Source organism: Heterodontus francisci, chromosome 27, assembly GCF_036365525.1.
Source record: "Heterodontus francisci isolate sHetFra1 chromosome 27, sHetFra1.hap1, whole genome shotgun sequence".
Taxonomy (NCBI): Eukaryota; Metazoa; Chordata; class Chondrichthyes; order Heterodontiformes; family Heterodontidae; genus Heterodontus; species Heterodontus francisci.
The window spans coordinates 7,680,214-7,697,092 of NC_090397.1; the positions used below are offsets into that span (position 1 = coordinate 7,680,214).

Below are 16,879 nucleotides of genomic sequence, written 5' to 3' on the forward strand. Positions count from 1 at the left end.
AGCCTATGCAGGAACCCTGTACAACATTTCAATCAGTCCCATTCCCCTGCTCTATCCCAGTAACCCTGCAAGTTTATTCCCTCAAGTGCCCATCTAGCTTCCTTTTGAAATCATTTATTGTCTCTGCTCCCACTACTCTTATAGGCAGCGAGTTCCAGGTCATTACCACTCGCTGCGGAAAGTCGTTCTTACTCACATACTCTCTGCATCTCTTGCCAAAAACCTTAATCTGTGCCTCCTAGTCCTTGTACCGTCAGCTAATGGGAACAGCTTTTCAGCCAGAAAAAACAACAGACCTGAGGATTGGGAACAGTTTAGAATTCAGCAAAGGAGGACCAAGGGATTGATTAAGAAGGGGAAAATAGAGTACGAGAGTAAACTTGCGGGGAACATAAAAACTGACTGTAAAAGTTTCTATAGGTATGTGAAGAGAAAAGGATTGGTGAAGACAAATGTAGGTCCCTTCCAGTCAGAAATAGGGGAATTTATTATGGCGAACAAAGAAATGGCTGACCAACTAAATGCATACTTTGGTTCTGTCTTCACAAAGGAGGACACAGATATCACACTAGAAATGTTGGGGAACACAGGGTTTAGTGAGAGAGAGGAACTGAAGGAAATCAGTATTAGTAGAGAAATGGTGTTGGGGAGATTGATGGGATTGAAGGCCGATAAATCCCCAGGGCCTGATAATCTACATCCCAGAGTACTTAAGGAAGTGGCCCTAGAAATAGTGGATGCATTGGAGGTCATCTTCCAAGATTCTATAGACTCTGGAACAGTTCCTACAGATTGGAGGGTAGCTAATGTAACCCCACTATTTAAAAAGGGAGGTAGAGAGAAAGCAGGGAATTATAGACCAGTCAGCCTGACGTCGGTAGTGGGGAAAATTCTAGAGTCCATTATCAAAGATTTTATAGCAGAGCACTTGGAGAACAGTGGTAGAATCAGACAGAGTCAGCATGGATTTACGAAAGGGAAATCATGCCTGACAAATCTACTAGAATTCTTCGAGGATGTAACTAGTAGAGTTGATGAGGGGAAGCCAGTGAATGTGGTTTATTTGGACTTTCACAAGGCTTTCAACAAAGTCCCACATAAGAGATTAGCGTGTAAAATTAAAGCAAATGGGATTGGGGGTAGTGTATTGCAATGGACAGAAAATTGGTTGGCAGACAGGAAACAAAGAGTAGGGATAAATGAGTCTTTTTCCAAATGGCAGGCAGTAACTAGTGGGGTACCGCAGGGATCAGTGCTAGGACCCCAGCTATTCACAACATATATCACTGATTTATATGAGGCAACTAAATGTAACAGCTCCAAATTTGCACACGACACAAAACTGAGTGGGAGGGTGAGTTGTGAGGAGGATGCAGAGAGGCTTCAGGGTGATTTGGACAAGTTGAGTGAGTGGACTAATGCATGGCAGATGCAGTATAATGTGGATAAATGTGAGGTTATCCACTTTGATAGCAAAAACAGAAAGGCAGATTATTATCTGAACAGCTATAAACTGAGAGGGGAATATGCAATAAGGCCTGGGTGTTCTCGTACACCAGTAGCTGAAAGTAAGCATGCAGGTGCAACAGGCGGTAAAAAAGGCAAATGGTATGTTGGCCTTCATAGCGAGAGGATTTGAGTACAGGAGCAGGGATGTCTTGCTGCAATTATACAGGGCCTTGGTGAGGTCACACCTGGAACATTGTGTGCAGTTTTGGTCTCCTTATCTGAGGAAGGATGTTCTTGCTATAGAGGGAGTGCAACGAAGGTTTACCAGACTGATTCCTGGGATGGCGGGACTGACCTATGAGGAGAGATTGAGTCGGTTAGGATTATATTCACTGGAGTTCAGAAGAGTGAGGGGGGATCTCATAGAAACCTATAAAATTCTAACAGGACTTGACAGGGTAGATACAGGAAGGATGTTCCCGATGGTGGGTGAGTCCAGAACCAGGGGTCATAGTCTAAGGATATGGAGTAAACCTTTCAGGACTGAGATGAGGAGAAATTACTTCACCCAGGAGAGTGGTGAGCCTGTGGAATTCGCTACCACAGAAAACAGTTGAGGCCAAAACATTGTATGTTTTCAAGAAGGAGTTAGATCTCGCTCTTGGGGCAAATGGGATCAAAGGATATGGGGGGAAAGCGGAACAGGTTACTGAGTTGGATGATCAGCCATGATCAAAATGAATGGTGGAGCAAGTTCGAAGGGCCGAATGGCCTACTCCTGCTCCTATTTTCTATGTTTCTATGTTTGTCAACCTTATCTAAGCCTGTCATAATCTTGTACACCTCTATCAAATCTCCCCTCAATCTTTTATGTTCCAAGGAAAACAACAGCAACTTCTCCAACCTAATCTTGTTGCTAAAATCCCTAATTTCTGGAACCATTCTAGTAAATCTACTTTGTACCCTCTCAAGGACTCTCAAATCCTTCCTAAAGTGTGGTGACCAAAACTGCATGCAATACTCCAGTTTTGGCCTAACCAGAGGTTCAGCATAACTCATCTGCTCTTGTACTCAATTCCTTTATTTATGAAGGCAAGATCCTATCTGCTTTGTTAACTACTCTCTCAATATGTCGTGCCACTTTAAAAGATCTATTCACATGAACCTCTAGGTCCCTTGTCCCCATACACTCTTTATAACTGTGCCATTTAGTCTATACTGCCTCTCCCTATCCCTTCTGCCAAAATGCATCACCCTCCACTTCTATGTATTAAATTCCATTTGTCACTTGTCTGCCCATTCTGCTGGCCTATCTATGACCTGTTGTCATCTACTGGTATCATCCTCACTGTCTGCCACACCTCCAAGTTTGGTATCATTGGCAAATTTTGAAATTTTACCCTGTATCCAATATCTAAGTCATTTATATATCAAAAAAGCAGTGGTCCTAGCACAGAACCTTGGGGAACACCACTGTCTACTGTCCTCCAGTCTGAAAAACAACCATTTACCACGACTTGCTGTTTTCTGTCCTTAAGCCAATATTTTATCCAAGCAGACTCTGAACCTCCTATTCCATGATACTCAATTTTGTTAACCAGCCTTTTATGTGTTACTTTGTCAAACGCTTTCTTGAAATCCAGAGACAACATCCACTGCTTTCCCTTAATTAACCTTGGCTGGTACTTCTTCAAAAACTTCAACTGGATGAGTCAAGCATGATCTGCCTTTTACAAATCCATGTTGGCTCTGTTTAATTAACTCAAACTTCTCCAACTGCCCGTTGATTTTTTCCCTGATTATTGTTTCTAAAACTTTACCCACCACTAATGTTAAACTGACCAGCCTGTGCTTAATAGGAGTGTCCTTACACCCTTTCTTGAATAAAAGTGTTACATTTGCCACTCCCCTGTATCTACAGAAGATTGAAGATCATGTCAAAGCCTTCTGCTATCTCCACTCCTACTTCCTTTCACAGCCTGGAATGCAAGCCATCTGGACCAGACGACTTAGCTACTCCAAGCATAGACAGCCTTTCCAATACATCCTTCCCATCAATTTTCACCCCATTCATTACCTCTACCATCTCCACTTCTACCAAGACTTTGTCAGCATCCTCTTCCTTAGTAAAAACTGATATAAACTACTCATTAAGTATTCTAGCCTTGCCCTGCAAGAACCTCTAAGCATATATCACCCTCTTTGTCCCCAATAGGCCTCACCCCACCTCTTATTGTCCGCTTACTATTTACATGCTGGTAGAAGATTTCTGGATTCCCTTTTATGTTAACGGCCATTCTATTCCCATATTCTATCTTTGCCAGTCTTATTTTCCTCTTCAATTCCCCTCCCAACTTACTGTATTTGGCCTGGTTGTTGCCTGAAGAACTCACCTGACATACATCATACACCCTCTTTTTTGTTTCATCACATTCTCTATCTCTCCTGTCATCCAAGGATCCCTGACTTTGGTTCCCTTATCTTTAACCCTGGTTGGAATTTACCTAGCCTGTACCTGAAACATCTCTTCCTTAAAGATCACCCATTGCTCTGTTACCATTTTCCATCAGTCTTTAGTTCCATTTTACCTTGGCCAGATCCCCTCTCAGCCCATTGATGTTTGCCCCCTTCCAATTTAGAAGTTCTACTTTAGATTGTTCCTTGCTCTTCTCTTTTACTAATCTAAGCCTTATGATACAATGATCACTCTTACCAAAGTGTCCCTCCACAGACACTTGGTCCACTTGGCCTACCTTATTCCCCAGCACCAGATCCAGCAATGCCTCCTTTCTAATTGGGCTGAGTACATTCTGGTCAAGGAGGTCCTCCTGAACACATTTCAGAAATTCCTCCCCCCTCCTAACCCTTTACTCTAGAATTATTCCAATTAATATTTGGGCAATTAAAGTCCCCCAGTATTACCACTCTATTTTTCTTGCACTTCTCTGTGATCTCCCTGCAAATTTGCTCCTCTATTTCTCTCTCACTATTTGTAGGCCTGTCGAATGTGCCCAGCATCGTGATCAAACCCTTTTTGCTTCTCAGCTCTAGCCAAATGGATTCTGTCTTTGCCCCCTCAAGAACATCCTCTCTTTCCAACACTACGCTTTCCCGAATCAGTATTGCCATCTCACTTCCCTTTTTTTATTCCTTATCTTTTCTGAACACTTTGTATCCTTGAATATTAACTGCTCACTCCTCACCATTTTTAAGCCACTTTACTGTTATTGCCACTACATTACATTCCCACAAGGCTGTTTGTGCTAGTAACTCACCAACCTTATTGTTCACCACACTTTGTGCGTTTACATACATGCATTCTAAACCTGGCTTTGTATTCCTCGTAGTCCTTCTTAGTCTGTGCCTATCTAATCTGGTACTAATTCCTTCTCCAGTACTATCCAGACACTCTTATTCCTGTATGTACTTTATTCTTCTTTTCTACTTCTATATGTTGGTTTCCATCCCCCTGCCAATTTAGCTTAAAGCCTCCCAACCACACTAGTGAACCTCACCGCGAAGACATTGGTCCCAGTCCTGTTGAGGTGTAACCCGCCCCTTTTAAATAGGTCCCTCCTGTTCCAGAACTGATTCCAAAGTTGCAAGAATCTGAAGCCCTCCCTCCTGCAACATGCCTCACGCCACACATTGATCTCCCTATCTTCCTTTTTCTATTCTCACCAGTGCGTGGCACTGGGAATAATCCAGAGAGTGCTACCGTCAAGCTCATACTTTTTAACTTCCTCTCAAGGTCCTGAAATTCTGACCATAAGACCTCAATACCTGCTCTCGCTCAGTCATAGGTACCGATGTGTACCACAGCTTCTGGCTCACTCCATTCCCCCTATGGAACATTCTGCATTTTCTCCATGATGTCCTTTACCCTGTCACCAGGGAGGCAACACACCATGCAGGACATCTACCGCCTCATGAAACAAGACCTTCATCCTAGAGGACCAGGTGACATGCATTGCCAGTAGCTGTCAAGATATAACCATGAACCTGAATTTCTTTGCCTCTGGCTCATTCCCGTGATCTGCTGGTGACATCTGCAGGATCTCACAATCAGCTGCCCACAAGTATATCTCCCAGGTGACCAAAGCCACGTTTGCCAAGGCCACCACTTAGGTCCACTTTGGCACTAATGAGGCCTGTCAGACACAGAGGCCTCTTGCATTTGCTGCAGTCACCAGATTCCCTCAGGTACAGACAGATATTAACTGTGACCCATGGAGGTCCCTACAGAAGGTCCCCCAGTGGCAAAGGCTGCCCCATGCCCACACTACTTGTCTAACTGACTCCAGCAAACTCACCCCCATTTACTTGCTTCCAAGGCTGGCGTCCACATTGCCTCTTGCAGCTGTGTGCAATCCCAACAGTGGCCACCGCTCCCAGTAGCCCTGCTGAGACTACTTAGCTGCTGGCCCTTTGACTGGCCAGCAGCACTTGAGGCAGGATCCCCTTCCTTAAAGGGACATGAACCCCAGCGGCAGACAGTTAACTGCATGAGCATCGTAAAATGCAGCCGGGGATCTTCCAAATGACCAAGGCGGGGACTCCCCAACTTTCTGGCCTGGCATCAGGACCCCACTGCCTCCATAACATTCAGCTCCACGCCTTCTGTGAGGAGCCCTACCATTGATGCAGAGGAGAAGTACAACAAGAGCCACATGATCACAAGGACAATCATTGAGTAAGCCACTGGGTTGCTGAAGATGCAATTTAAGTGCCTGGGCAGATCTGGGACGTTCTTCAGTATGCACCAGCAAGGAACCCCAGAATAGTTGTGGTCTGCTGTGCCATCATAACATCGTGCTGCTGACAGTAATAGAGCTGGGTGCCTGCAGTCACACACCCAGCTGCCAGAGAAGCCTGTGACAGCCTCATACAGGCACACTTCAGCTAATCTGAGTGCGCGAGGCCAAAGGCAGTGCAATTTGGCCCCCCAACCCAGTCCACACAACCGCAACATAAATGATTCTCACAGTCAAAAGTCCAACTGTTACATTTACACTCAACCTGGTCATACCATTCACCTGAAGAATACCGTGCATTTGGAATTCAGAATGCAACAAAGTAGACAGCAGGAGAATGAGGAATTCAAATAAAGTAAAAGCAAAATACTGCAGATGCTGGAAATCTGAAATAAAAACAAGAAATGCTGGAAATACTCAGCAGGTCTAGCAGCATCTGTGGAGAGAGAAGCAGAGTTAACGTGTCAGGTCAGTAACCCTTCATCAGAACTGGCAAAAATTAGAAATGTAAAAGATTTTAAGCAAGTAAAGAAGGGGTGGGGCAGGAGATAACAAAGAGCTGTTGATAGGACAAGGTCACAGAGAATAACTGACCAGAAGGTCATGGAGCAAAGGCAAGCGGCAAGTTAATGACGTGCTGAAAGACACAGCTTTAGTACAGAGAGGGTGTTAATGGACAGAAAACTGAACAACCTGGTCCCAAGCACAAACATGAAAAAAACAGTGGATAAGTTGTAGAAACAAACTAAACAAACTAAAATAAAATAAACACCTAAAAATAACAAAAATTAAAAATAAAAAGGGGGGTCCATCATGCCCTGAAATTATTGAACTCAACGTTCAGTCCGGCAGGCTGTAGCATGCCTAATCGGTAAATGAGGCGCTGTTCCTCGAGCTTACGTTGACGTTCACAGCACCTCATTTACCGATTAGGCATGCTACAACCTGCCCGGAAGCAGGATGCTAATGTTGTGCCTGCGTTAAACAGCCACGGCAAAGCCCGCTGCTGAAACAAATGGGTTCCTGACCCGTTGCCGGCATCCCCTAACTCACACTTGTAACTCAGGTGAAATTGCAACTACTGAGCCACATTTGAAAATATAAGCTTTGCAACCCAAAAATTAGACATGCATTGAGGATTAACCTGGCACTTTGAGTTGTAAGGCTACAGACTACATTTCCATTGACTCCAATGGACGCAGTAAAGTCCCCAACACTTACACCATCCATGCTTAGCGCAGACAGCCGCCAATATCAGACAAATACTGCAAACTGTTTGCCATTGCTGTTACCCTAGGAGTCAAAAGCAAAGGCACAGCCTATAGCATATCAAGTGCACCAAATATTTCAGTAGTTCATTCATTTTTATCCTATACTTATCCATTTAAACAGCTCTGTTGATTTCAACTAAAGTTGGGTCTTCAAGCAGTTTCATTCAGCTGTTTTCACCTAATTAAAATGCGATTATCTTAGTGATAAGATTCTGTATTTAACTGCTAACAATTAGGCGAGACAATTGTGAAGTAAGATTTCCTGTTTTCTTAGATATGTTCGTTACTTACCTTTTTGGTTTTACCATCCACCAATACAGCAAGCAAATCGCATTAACACCAACACACTCACTAGTGGTGGGGACTGTACCTGTATAATCTTTTAAGAAGCAAAAGGGGATCAGGAAAGATTGAAAGGATATAGGATTGACATTAGGGCAAGCTGAAGGCAGTCTGGATATGTCAGAGAACATTTTATCATTCCTATTTCTTTTATTTACAACTTGATAATATAACTCACCATTAATAGGTTTGTTGGAGCACAGTGTTCTGTTTGCATAGATATTGCTGGACTTTGTGTAGATGTTGCTGTATCGCTTTGATTCTCATGTGCAGTAGTATTACCTGTCAAGGCAAGTATTGAAATTAATAATAAAGTGCTAGAATGTAATAACTAAGGAAAGTACTTGTCTGCTGAAAGAAATACCCACGAAGTCTTACTTCCCCTTGCATAAGCTAATAACAGACATAATGGGCGGCACAGTGGCGCAGTGGTTAGCACTGCAGCCTCACAGCTCCAGCGAACCGGGTTCAATTCTGGGCACTGCCTGTGTGGAGTTTGCAAGTTCTCCCTGTGTCTGCGTGGGTTTCCTCCGGGTGCTCCGGTTTCCTCCCACAGCCAAAAGACTTGCAGGTTGATAGGTAAATCGGCCATTATAAATTGCCCCTAGTATAGGTAGGTGGTAGGGGAATATCGGGACAGGCGAGGATGTGGTAGGAAAATGGGATCAGTGTAGGATTAGTATAAATGGGTGGTTAATGGTCGACACAGACTCGGTGGGCCGAAGGGCCTGTTTCAGTGCTGTATCTCGAAATCAAATCTAAATTTAGAATACACAAACATCCCAAGTTTTAACTTCGTAACTTAGTGAACAATTTGCATCAATGTAAAGTGCCTCATAACACATCAACTTTTAAATTTAAAAAAATGGATTTTATAACTTTATTCTTTGAAAAATATGCATCCTCCATACAGCAATGGAGTAAAGTCAGGACAGGATTCATTCGGGGGGATCCATGTCCTATATACACTCATTTAATTGCATTTCAGAGAAATTATCTGGGCTGTGCGACATGTGATATCTATTTCTATACCATACATAATCTCTGCCCACCCACTGGAACACAAATTTGTTTTAACCTATAGCTGGTCTAAAATCCTAAAACCCCAAAATAATGAATCACTGCAACCATTGAAAGGACAGTCAGGACAGCGTCTGTGGAGGATGCATATCTTTGAAATCTTTCTTTCTCTATTTGGCATCCTCTGTACATTCTGCAAGAATAACTAAGTCCGATGGCAGAGCCAACAACAACTCACATTTATACAGTGCCTGCAATGTAGAAAAATGTAACAAAACAATTCACAGATGCGTAATCAAAAAACGGACGTTGAGCCAAAAAAGATATTAGGAGGGGTGAGTAAAGCTTGGTCAAGGAGCTTTGAATTCTTGGCATCATCTGTGCACTCTCTACATCTTTAATGCGACACCAAAAATAACATACAGTACTCTAACTGTATTGCATATCTTTATCATTACTTCTTTATTTTTACTCCAGCCCTTATAAAACATAAAATGCTGTTGGCCTTTTCATACTTTATCTAGCTGCACTCATACTTTCAGGAATTATGTATTTCAACAACTAGGTCCTCCTCCAAACCATGAAGCATTTTTCTATTCAGAATATACTCTCATTCTATACTCTTCCTCACAAAACATATTACAACATCAACTTGTATTTATCTAGCGTATTTAACATAACAAAATGTCCCAATGTGATCACAGGAGTGTTAGAAGAACAGAAGAAATAAGAGCAGGAGAAGACCATATATGGCCCCTTCAGCCTGCTCTGCCATTCAATAAGATCATGGCTCATCTGATCTTGGCCTCGACTCCACTTTCCTGCCTGTTCCCCATAATCCTCGACTTCACTATAGTTCAAAACTCTGTCTATCTCAGCCTTGAGTAAATTTAATAGCTCAGCCTCCACTGCTCTCTGGGATACAGAATCCAAAGTTTCACGACCCTCTGAGCGGAGAAATTCCTCCTCATCTCCAGCTTAAATGGTGACCTCTTATTCTGAAACTATGCCCCCTAGTTCTAGATTCTCTCACAAGGGGAAACATTCTTTCAACATCAACCCCCCTCAGAATTTATGTTGCAATAAGATCACTTCTCATTCTTCTAAACTTCAACGAATATAGGCCCAACCTGCTCAACCCTTCCTCATAAGACAACGCCTTCACCCGAGGAATCAACGTAGTGAGTCTTCTCTGAATTGCCTCAAATGCAAGTATATCCCCTCCTTAGATAAGGAAACCAAACTGTACACAGTACTCTAGGTGCGGTCTCACCAATACCTTGTACAGTTGTAGGAAGGCTTCCCAACTTTTATGCTTCATCCCCTTTGCAATAAGGGACATCGTTCCATTTGCCTTCCCAATTACTTGCTATAACTGCATGCTACCATTTTGCATTTCATGTATGAGGACACTCAGATTGCTCTGTACTGCAGCATTCTGTAGTCTCTCTCCATTTAAATACTATTTTGCATTTTTATTCTTCTAACCAAAGTGGATAATCTCACATTTTCCCACATGATACTTCATCGGTCAATTTTTTGTCTATTCACGTAACCCATCCATATCCCTTTGCAGACGCTATGGGTTGAATTTTATCAGCCGTTGCGGGTCCCAGCAGTGACACCGGAAGTTGGTACCATCGCACAATCATGCGACGGCCAGCCAATTAACAAAACCGAGACATAGGGCCCATCCTGTTGCAGGATGTCGGGGGGGGGGGGGGGGGGGGGGGGTGGTTACGAGGCACTGATAGTGGCATCAGATGACTAGAACACAGGTGCCAGCACCATCTTTAAAGTTCTGTCAGCCCTGCTTGTACTGCTGCATTTCACTGATGTGGTGAACCTGGAGTGCTGCTGGACCTCTCTGCTGCTGCTGCAACTCCTGGACACCCTTCCATCACTGCTGCTGCTGTAACTGCTAGACCCACCTATACCACTGCTGCGACTCCTGCACCAGGACTGCAGATCGACCAGATGGAGCGCGAGCCAACTGGGACCACATCTAAGGCAAGACAGCAGGTGGCACCACGGTTTAGCAATGCCTCCCCCGAGATTCTCCTCCAGGCTGCAAGGGAAAGGCGGGTGGTCTTCTTTCCAAGGGATGGCAAGAAGGGATCCTCCCCTCTGGACCAAGCAAGCCCGGATGCAGATCGCAGAGGTGGTCAGCAGCCGTAGGGTCAGCCCCGAAGCTGGGTCCAGTGCTGCAAGAAGGTCAATGACCTCCTTCGCTCTGCCATGGTGAGTCCTCCATACCCACCTCCTCTTTGGGGCTTGCATGCGGCTATGTGGGAGGCAGCGCTACATGGGGAGGGAGTGACCACAAACATGGTGGCAAGGAGGTTAGGCATTCCCACATCCTGGCAGATGCATGGCTGCATCTCGGCGACAGGCCGCCTTCTTTCAGAGCTCAATTCATTATGTCCCCGAGAGTGGACGTGGGAGGAGCCATTTAGGAAATCCCATCAGGGGATGAGAGGCTCCACAAGCACAAGTGTTCTGTTGCTCTTCGTGCAAAGTCTGTGTCCCTCTTTCCGCGTGCAGGAGAAACAGGCCCATAACACCAGGGAGACATCGAGGACTAGCAGTAGATCCCTGATGTGTGTCCTCTGACATCAGTAGAGGCGGCGGCTCTGGAACTGGCGGAGACCCAGGGCAGCCATGCAATCAGGGATGGTGAGACTGGAGTGTCCATATAAGAGAGTGAGGAGGCATTGTGTTCAACACACTTCTGGAGATCCATGTCACATGGCTGGCATGAGGAGAGCTAAACAACCTAACCCACAAATGTTTGTGTTTTCTCAAGCAGGTCATGGGACTATGGAGACAAGCACAGTCGCTGGGACAGGGGGCCTGCAGTCATCCTCTGAGGAGGAGGAGGAACAGTCAGAGGATGCACCGTTACATCATTTCCCTGCACCCTCCACCAGCGCAGATATTTTCACATCAATGGGTATGCGCTTGGGCTTAGATTCAGCATCACAAGCTGTTGAGAGCACCATGTATACACCTGAGCAGCTGGCTGTGGCAGAGACAGCCGAGGCCACTCTCAGTCAATCAACTGTGGGAGGCCAGGCCCATGCTGAGCCCCAGACTGATGACAAGCCTCTGGTGTCAGCAGAATAGAACATGCAGAGAGAGGTAAGGAAACATCTGGGAGAGCTGCCAGAGGCAATGCGCAGCCATGAGCAGACAATAGAAGAGTCCATCCATGCCATGATTGCTGCCATGCCTCAGGCATGTGAGCGCATGGTTTCTTCCATCAAGAGGTTAGTGATCCTCATGGAGAGCCAGATCCCACAGATCCAAGCAGACCTGCACACCATCACCTTGGCCATGAGCTCAATGCAGCAGTGGCAAAGTGAGACACAGATGAGCTCAATGCAGCAGTGGCAAAGTGAGACACAGATGAGCTCAATGCAGCAGTGGCAAAGTGAGACACAGATGAGCTCAATGCAGCAGTGGCAAGGTGAAAGACAGAGGAGAAGCCTGGAGTCTTCTCCAGGTCCTCATTCTTTTCTGGTGAGCAGGGAGGTTCAAGTGAGCCTTGAAAGGGAGGAGGAGAGGCTGACCTCCACATCTGGTGGCTCCCCTCAGGGCGCTCTGAGTGTGAACACCGGCTCCTCAGCTACTCCACCAGTGACCCTAGCTCCAGTAGCTGCAACGACTAAGGAGACTCTTGTACCTGTGCAGGAACGCCTCAGCCAGCCAGGGCCCTCCAAACCTCAAGCAGCCAGAGGACACCCACCATAGTCATCCCAAGCCAAGAACAGACCATCAGCAGCCTGCCTCCACCTCATCTGGCAGTTCAGGGGTCACACCGCATAGAAGTGCACGAAAACAAATGAAGAAGAGCACATAGACGCACTTGGGTATGACACGTGTATAAAATGTGGCCTTTGCATTGGCTTGTGCAATTGTGTTAATGAATAGATGTCAGTTTCATTACTATAAATGGCTCATGATTTCATTGCTGAATTGTGAGATGCTACCTTCACCCTTGCTCCCTCAATGAGCTGCCAGTGTAGGCATAGGCCATGTTTGGTCAGCGCCTCAGATGTGGTGAATCTGGGCACTAGGCACTGGAGTGCGATAGGAAGGAGGTGACAGGTGGAATACAGTGAGGTGAGTCTTTATTGAGTCCACTTTGAGAGGCCATCATGGTGGCAGGAAGTGAGTATGTATGAGATTGTGTCATGCCTCCCTTGCATGCCTCTCAATGGCCCCAGTTTTCGGTGCAAGGGAAGCAAGATCCAGTGCTGCCTTCTCAGTAGCCTCCTCCTCATCGGATGATGACTGGTGATTGATCATGTCCCCTTCATGCAAGACCTCCCCCTTCTACTGTGCTAGATTGCGCAGAGCACAACAGACCACCACAATACACAAGACCCTCACTGGGGCATAATGCAGGGCTCCACCAGATCGATCCAGGCAACGGAATCTCATCTCCAGCAGCCCAAAGGCATACCCGATGGTCACTCAGGTGGACCCGTGGCAGGTGCTGTACCTCTCCTCTGCTGTAGTGTAAGAATTCCTCAAAGGTGTCAGTAGCCACATCTTCAATGCGTAGCCTTTGTCCCCGAGAATCCATCCCTGAGGGCAAGCGGAGGCCTGAAAAGCTGTGGCACCTGGGACTGTCGAAGTATGGAGGCATCGTGCCTGCTACCCAGGAAGTGGGCATACACCCGCAGGATGTACTTTTGGTGGTCACAGACCAGTTTTACGGTGATGAAATGGAAGCCCTTCCTGTGGATGAAGGCCACTGGCTGCTCCATGGGAGCCTTGATGGCCACATGCGTACAGTTGATGACACCTTGCACCTGGGGGAAATCCAGCAATGGCTCCGAAGCTGATGGCCCTCTCTGCCTGACTGTCAGGGTCAGTCCAGTACCACTGCGGCACAGTGGCGCAGTGGTTAACACCGCAGCCTCACAGCTCCAGCGACCCGGGTTCAATTCTGGGTACTGCCTGTGTGGAGTTTGCAAGTTCTCCCTGTGTCTGCGTGGGTTTCCTCCGGGTGCTCCGGTTTCCTCCCACAAGCCAAAGACTTGCAGGTTGATAGGTAAATTGGCCATTAGCAATTGCCCCTAGTATAGGTAGGTGGTAGGGAAATATAGGGACAGGTGGGGATATGGTAGGAATATGGAATCAATGTAGGATTAGTATAAATGGGTGGTTGATGGTCGGCACAGACTCGGTGCGCCGAAGGGCCTGTTTCAGTGCTGTATCTCTAAACTAAACTAAACATGTAGTCGCTGGCCCCCTTGAACAAGGCACTGGTCGCCCCCTTGATGCAGTGGGGGGTGCTACCTGGGAGACCACACACATGTCCCCAGTGGATCCCTGGAAAGAGTCAGACATCTCTTTTCACAGATGCTGCCAGACCTGCTGAGTGGTGCCAGCATTTCTTGTTTTTATTTCAGATTTCCAGCATCCGCAATATTTTGCTTTTATTTATAGAAGTTGAGTGCCATGGTAATCTTCAGGACCAACGGGCATTGGGTGTCCACCGAAGCCCACGGGTTGCAGCTGATCCTGCAGCATGGCGCATTAGTTGGTGATGGCCTCCCTGGAAAGCCGCAGTCTTTGCTGACAATGCCGCTCGGGTATTTGGAGGTAGCTGAGGCAAATCCTGTACATTTTCTGACACAGATGGGCACTTCTTGGTGTGGCCAGCTGCTGCCGCTCTCCTATTAGAGTTTCACGGCCAGGCCCAGCCGGATCCTGGCCCTCCCTCACTCTGAGCACTGCTGCACAGCACGGGGATCCACAAAGACTGGGTGTACGAGACATATGCCAGCTGTTAGTTAGCCAATCCTCTTTCCCTGCTAATATATTACTTCCAACACCATGAGTTCTTGTCTTGTGCAGTACCCTTTTATGTGGCACCTCATCGAATCCTTTTAGAAATCCAAATACAATAAATCTACCGGTTCCCCTTCATCTACCCTACTCGTTACATCCTCAAAGAACTCTAATAAGTTTTGTCATGCGAGGGCCCCACCTGCCAAGAATGAGGCACATTAATTTTGTCATGAACATTGATTTTAAATTGTTGCTGGAGCGACGAAATGACTTGTTAAACAGATGAGCCGTGGCTGGAAAAGACATTTGCATATTAACAGACAGTGCTTGGAAGGGCAAAGGACCATTCCCTGACACATTCAACCCATAATGGACCTTGATCACCAGGTATTCTGTGTAAGAGGAGCATTCCAGGGTGACTGCTAAAATCATACAATCCAGGACTGGTTAGACCAGCTGGTCACATGACGCCCTGGCTGTTCCAGGGTCTTTTGAACTAGCCGCAGAGAGTTTGAACGCAGAAAGACTGTTTGCTCCTAGACTGAGAAGTTCTCTCCTGTCTGCACCCATCTCTTTCTCACAAGCCTCTGAATCCACTGAAGATACATGACCCCAAGAGAGAAGTCTCCTACAGTGAACAAGGTTTAAGAATACTGGGCCCCAATGAAAAGCAAGATCGACCTACAATCAAGGACTCTACAGTGAGCTCAAAGAACCGTAATAAAAACTCTTCAGATATTGCCTCAAATTTTTCTACTTTATTTTTCTTCTGCTCTTTTCGGTCTCTATTTGCATGTGTGTATTGTGTATGCATGTTAGTGTGGGCGTGTCCGTTATCTGCAGACGTCAACTGAATTAGAGTTTAAGTTCAAGTCTAACAAATTTCAACTTTTCTTCTTTAAACCTAAAAAAACCTGTTTGTCCTGGTTTCTTTGCCTTATAATTGGAAAGTGGTGAACAAGGATTCACCAAGGGGGAGCTAAAAACACGGTGTGTTGAAAATTAAACCCTGTTACGGCAAGACCAGGTGAAGGCTGAGAGGGGCCCCTGGACACTTTTCTCACCTGGTCGTAATAGTTTGTTAAACATTATTTCGCTTTCATAAAACCATGTTGACTCTGCTTCATTGCATTATGATTTTCTAAATATCCTGCTCCTACTTCCTTAATAATGGATTCCAGTATTTTGCCAATGAAGATGTTAGGCTACAGTTTCCTGCTTTCTGTCTCTCTCCTTTCTTGAATAGTAGCACGACGTTTGCAGTTTTCCACTCTGCTAGAACCTTTCCAGGGAATTTTAGAAGATTGCAACCAATGCATCCACTATCTCCGTAGCTACTCCTTTTAAGACCCTAGGATGCAGGCCATCAGGTCCAGGGGATTTATTAGCCTTTAGTTCCATTAGTTTGCTTAGTACTTTTTCCCTGCTGATAATTGTTTTAAGTTCCTCCCTTTTGCCCCCTGATTTTCCACTATTATTGGCATGAACAAAAAACAAAGAACAGTACAGCACAGGAACAGGCCATTCGTCCCTCCGAGGCTGCGCCGATCTTGATGCCTGCCTAAACTAAAACCTTCTGCACTTCCGGGGACCGTATCCTTCTATTCCCATCCTATTCATGTATTTGTCAAGATGCCTCTTAAACGTCGCTATCGTACCTGCTTCCACCACCTCCCCCCGCAGCAAGTTCCAGGCACTCACCACCCTCTGTGTAAAGAACCTGTCTCGCACATCCCCTCTAAACTTTGCTCCTCGCACCTTAAACCTATGTCCCCCAGTAACTGACTCTTCCAGCCTGGGAAAAAGCTTCTGCCTATCCACTCTGTCCATGCCATTCATAACTTTGTAAACCTCTATCATGTCACCCCTCCACCTCCGTCGTTCCAGTGAGTACAATCCGAGTTTATCCATAGCTCTCCTCATAGCTAATACCCTCCAGACCAGGCAACATCCTGGTAAACCTCTTCTGTACCCTCTCCAAAGCCTCCACGTCCTTCTGGTAGTGTGGCGACCAGAATTGCACGCAATATTCAAAGTGTGGTCTAACTAAAGTTCTGTACAGCTGCAGCATGACTTGCCAATTTTTATACTCTATGCCCCGACTGATGAAGACAAGCATGCCGTATGTCTTCTTGACTACTTTATCCACCTGCATTGCCACTTTCAGTGACCTGTGGACCTGTACGCCCAGATCTCTCTGCCTGTCAATACTCCTAAGGGTTCTGCCATTTACTGTAT

The 16,879-nt window shown here is 45.9% G+C and overlaps 1 protein-coding gene across 7 annotated transcripts in view; it reads right to left on the minus strand.

Moving 5' to 3' along the window:
* The window catches only part of LOC137384622 (cilia- and flagella-associated protein 54-like), a 712,374-nt gene that overhangs the window by 571,992 nt on the left and 123,503 nt on the right, over positions 1 to 16,879 (minus strand). For all 7 annotated transcript variants that reach the window (XM_068058759.1, XM_068058758.1, XM_068058757.1 and 4 more), the window contains one exon: positions 7,995 to 8,098. In XM_068058759.1, the coding sequence (XP_067914860.1) occupies positions 7,995 to 8,098 (104 nt within the window). The remainder of the gene's footprint in view (positions 1 to 7,994; positions 8,099 to 16,879) is intronic.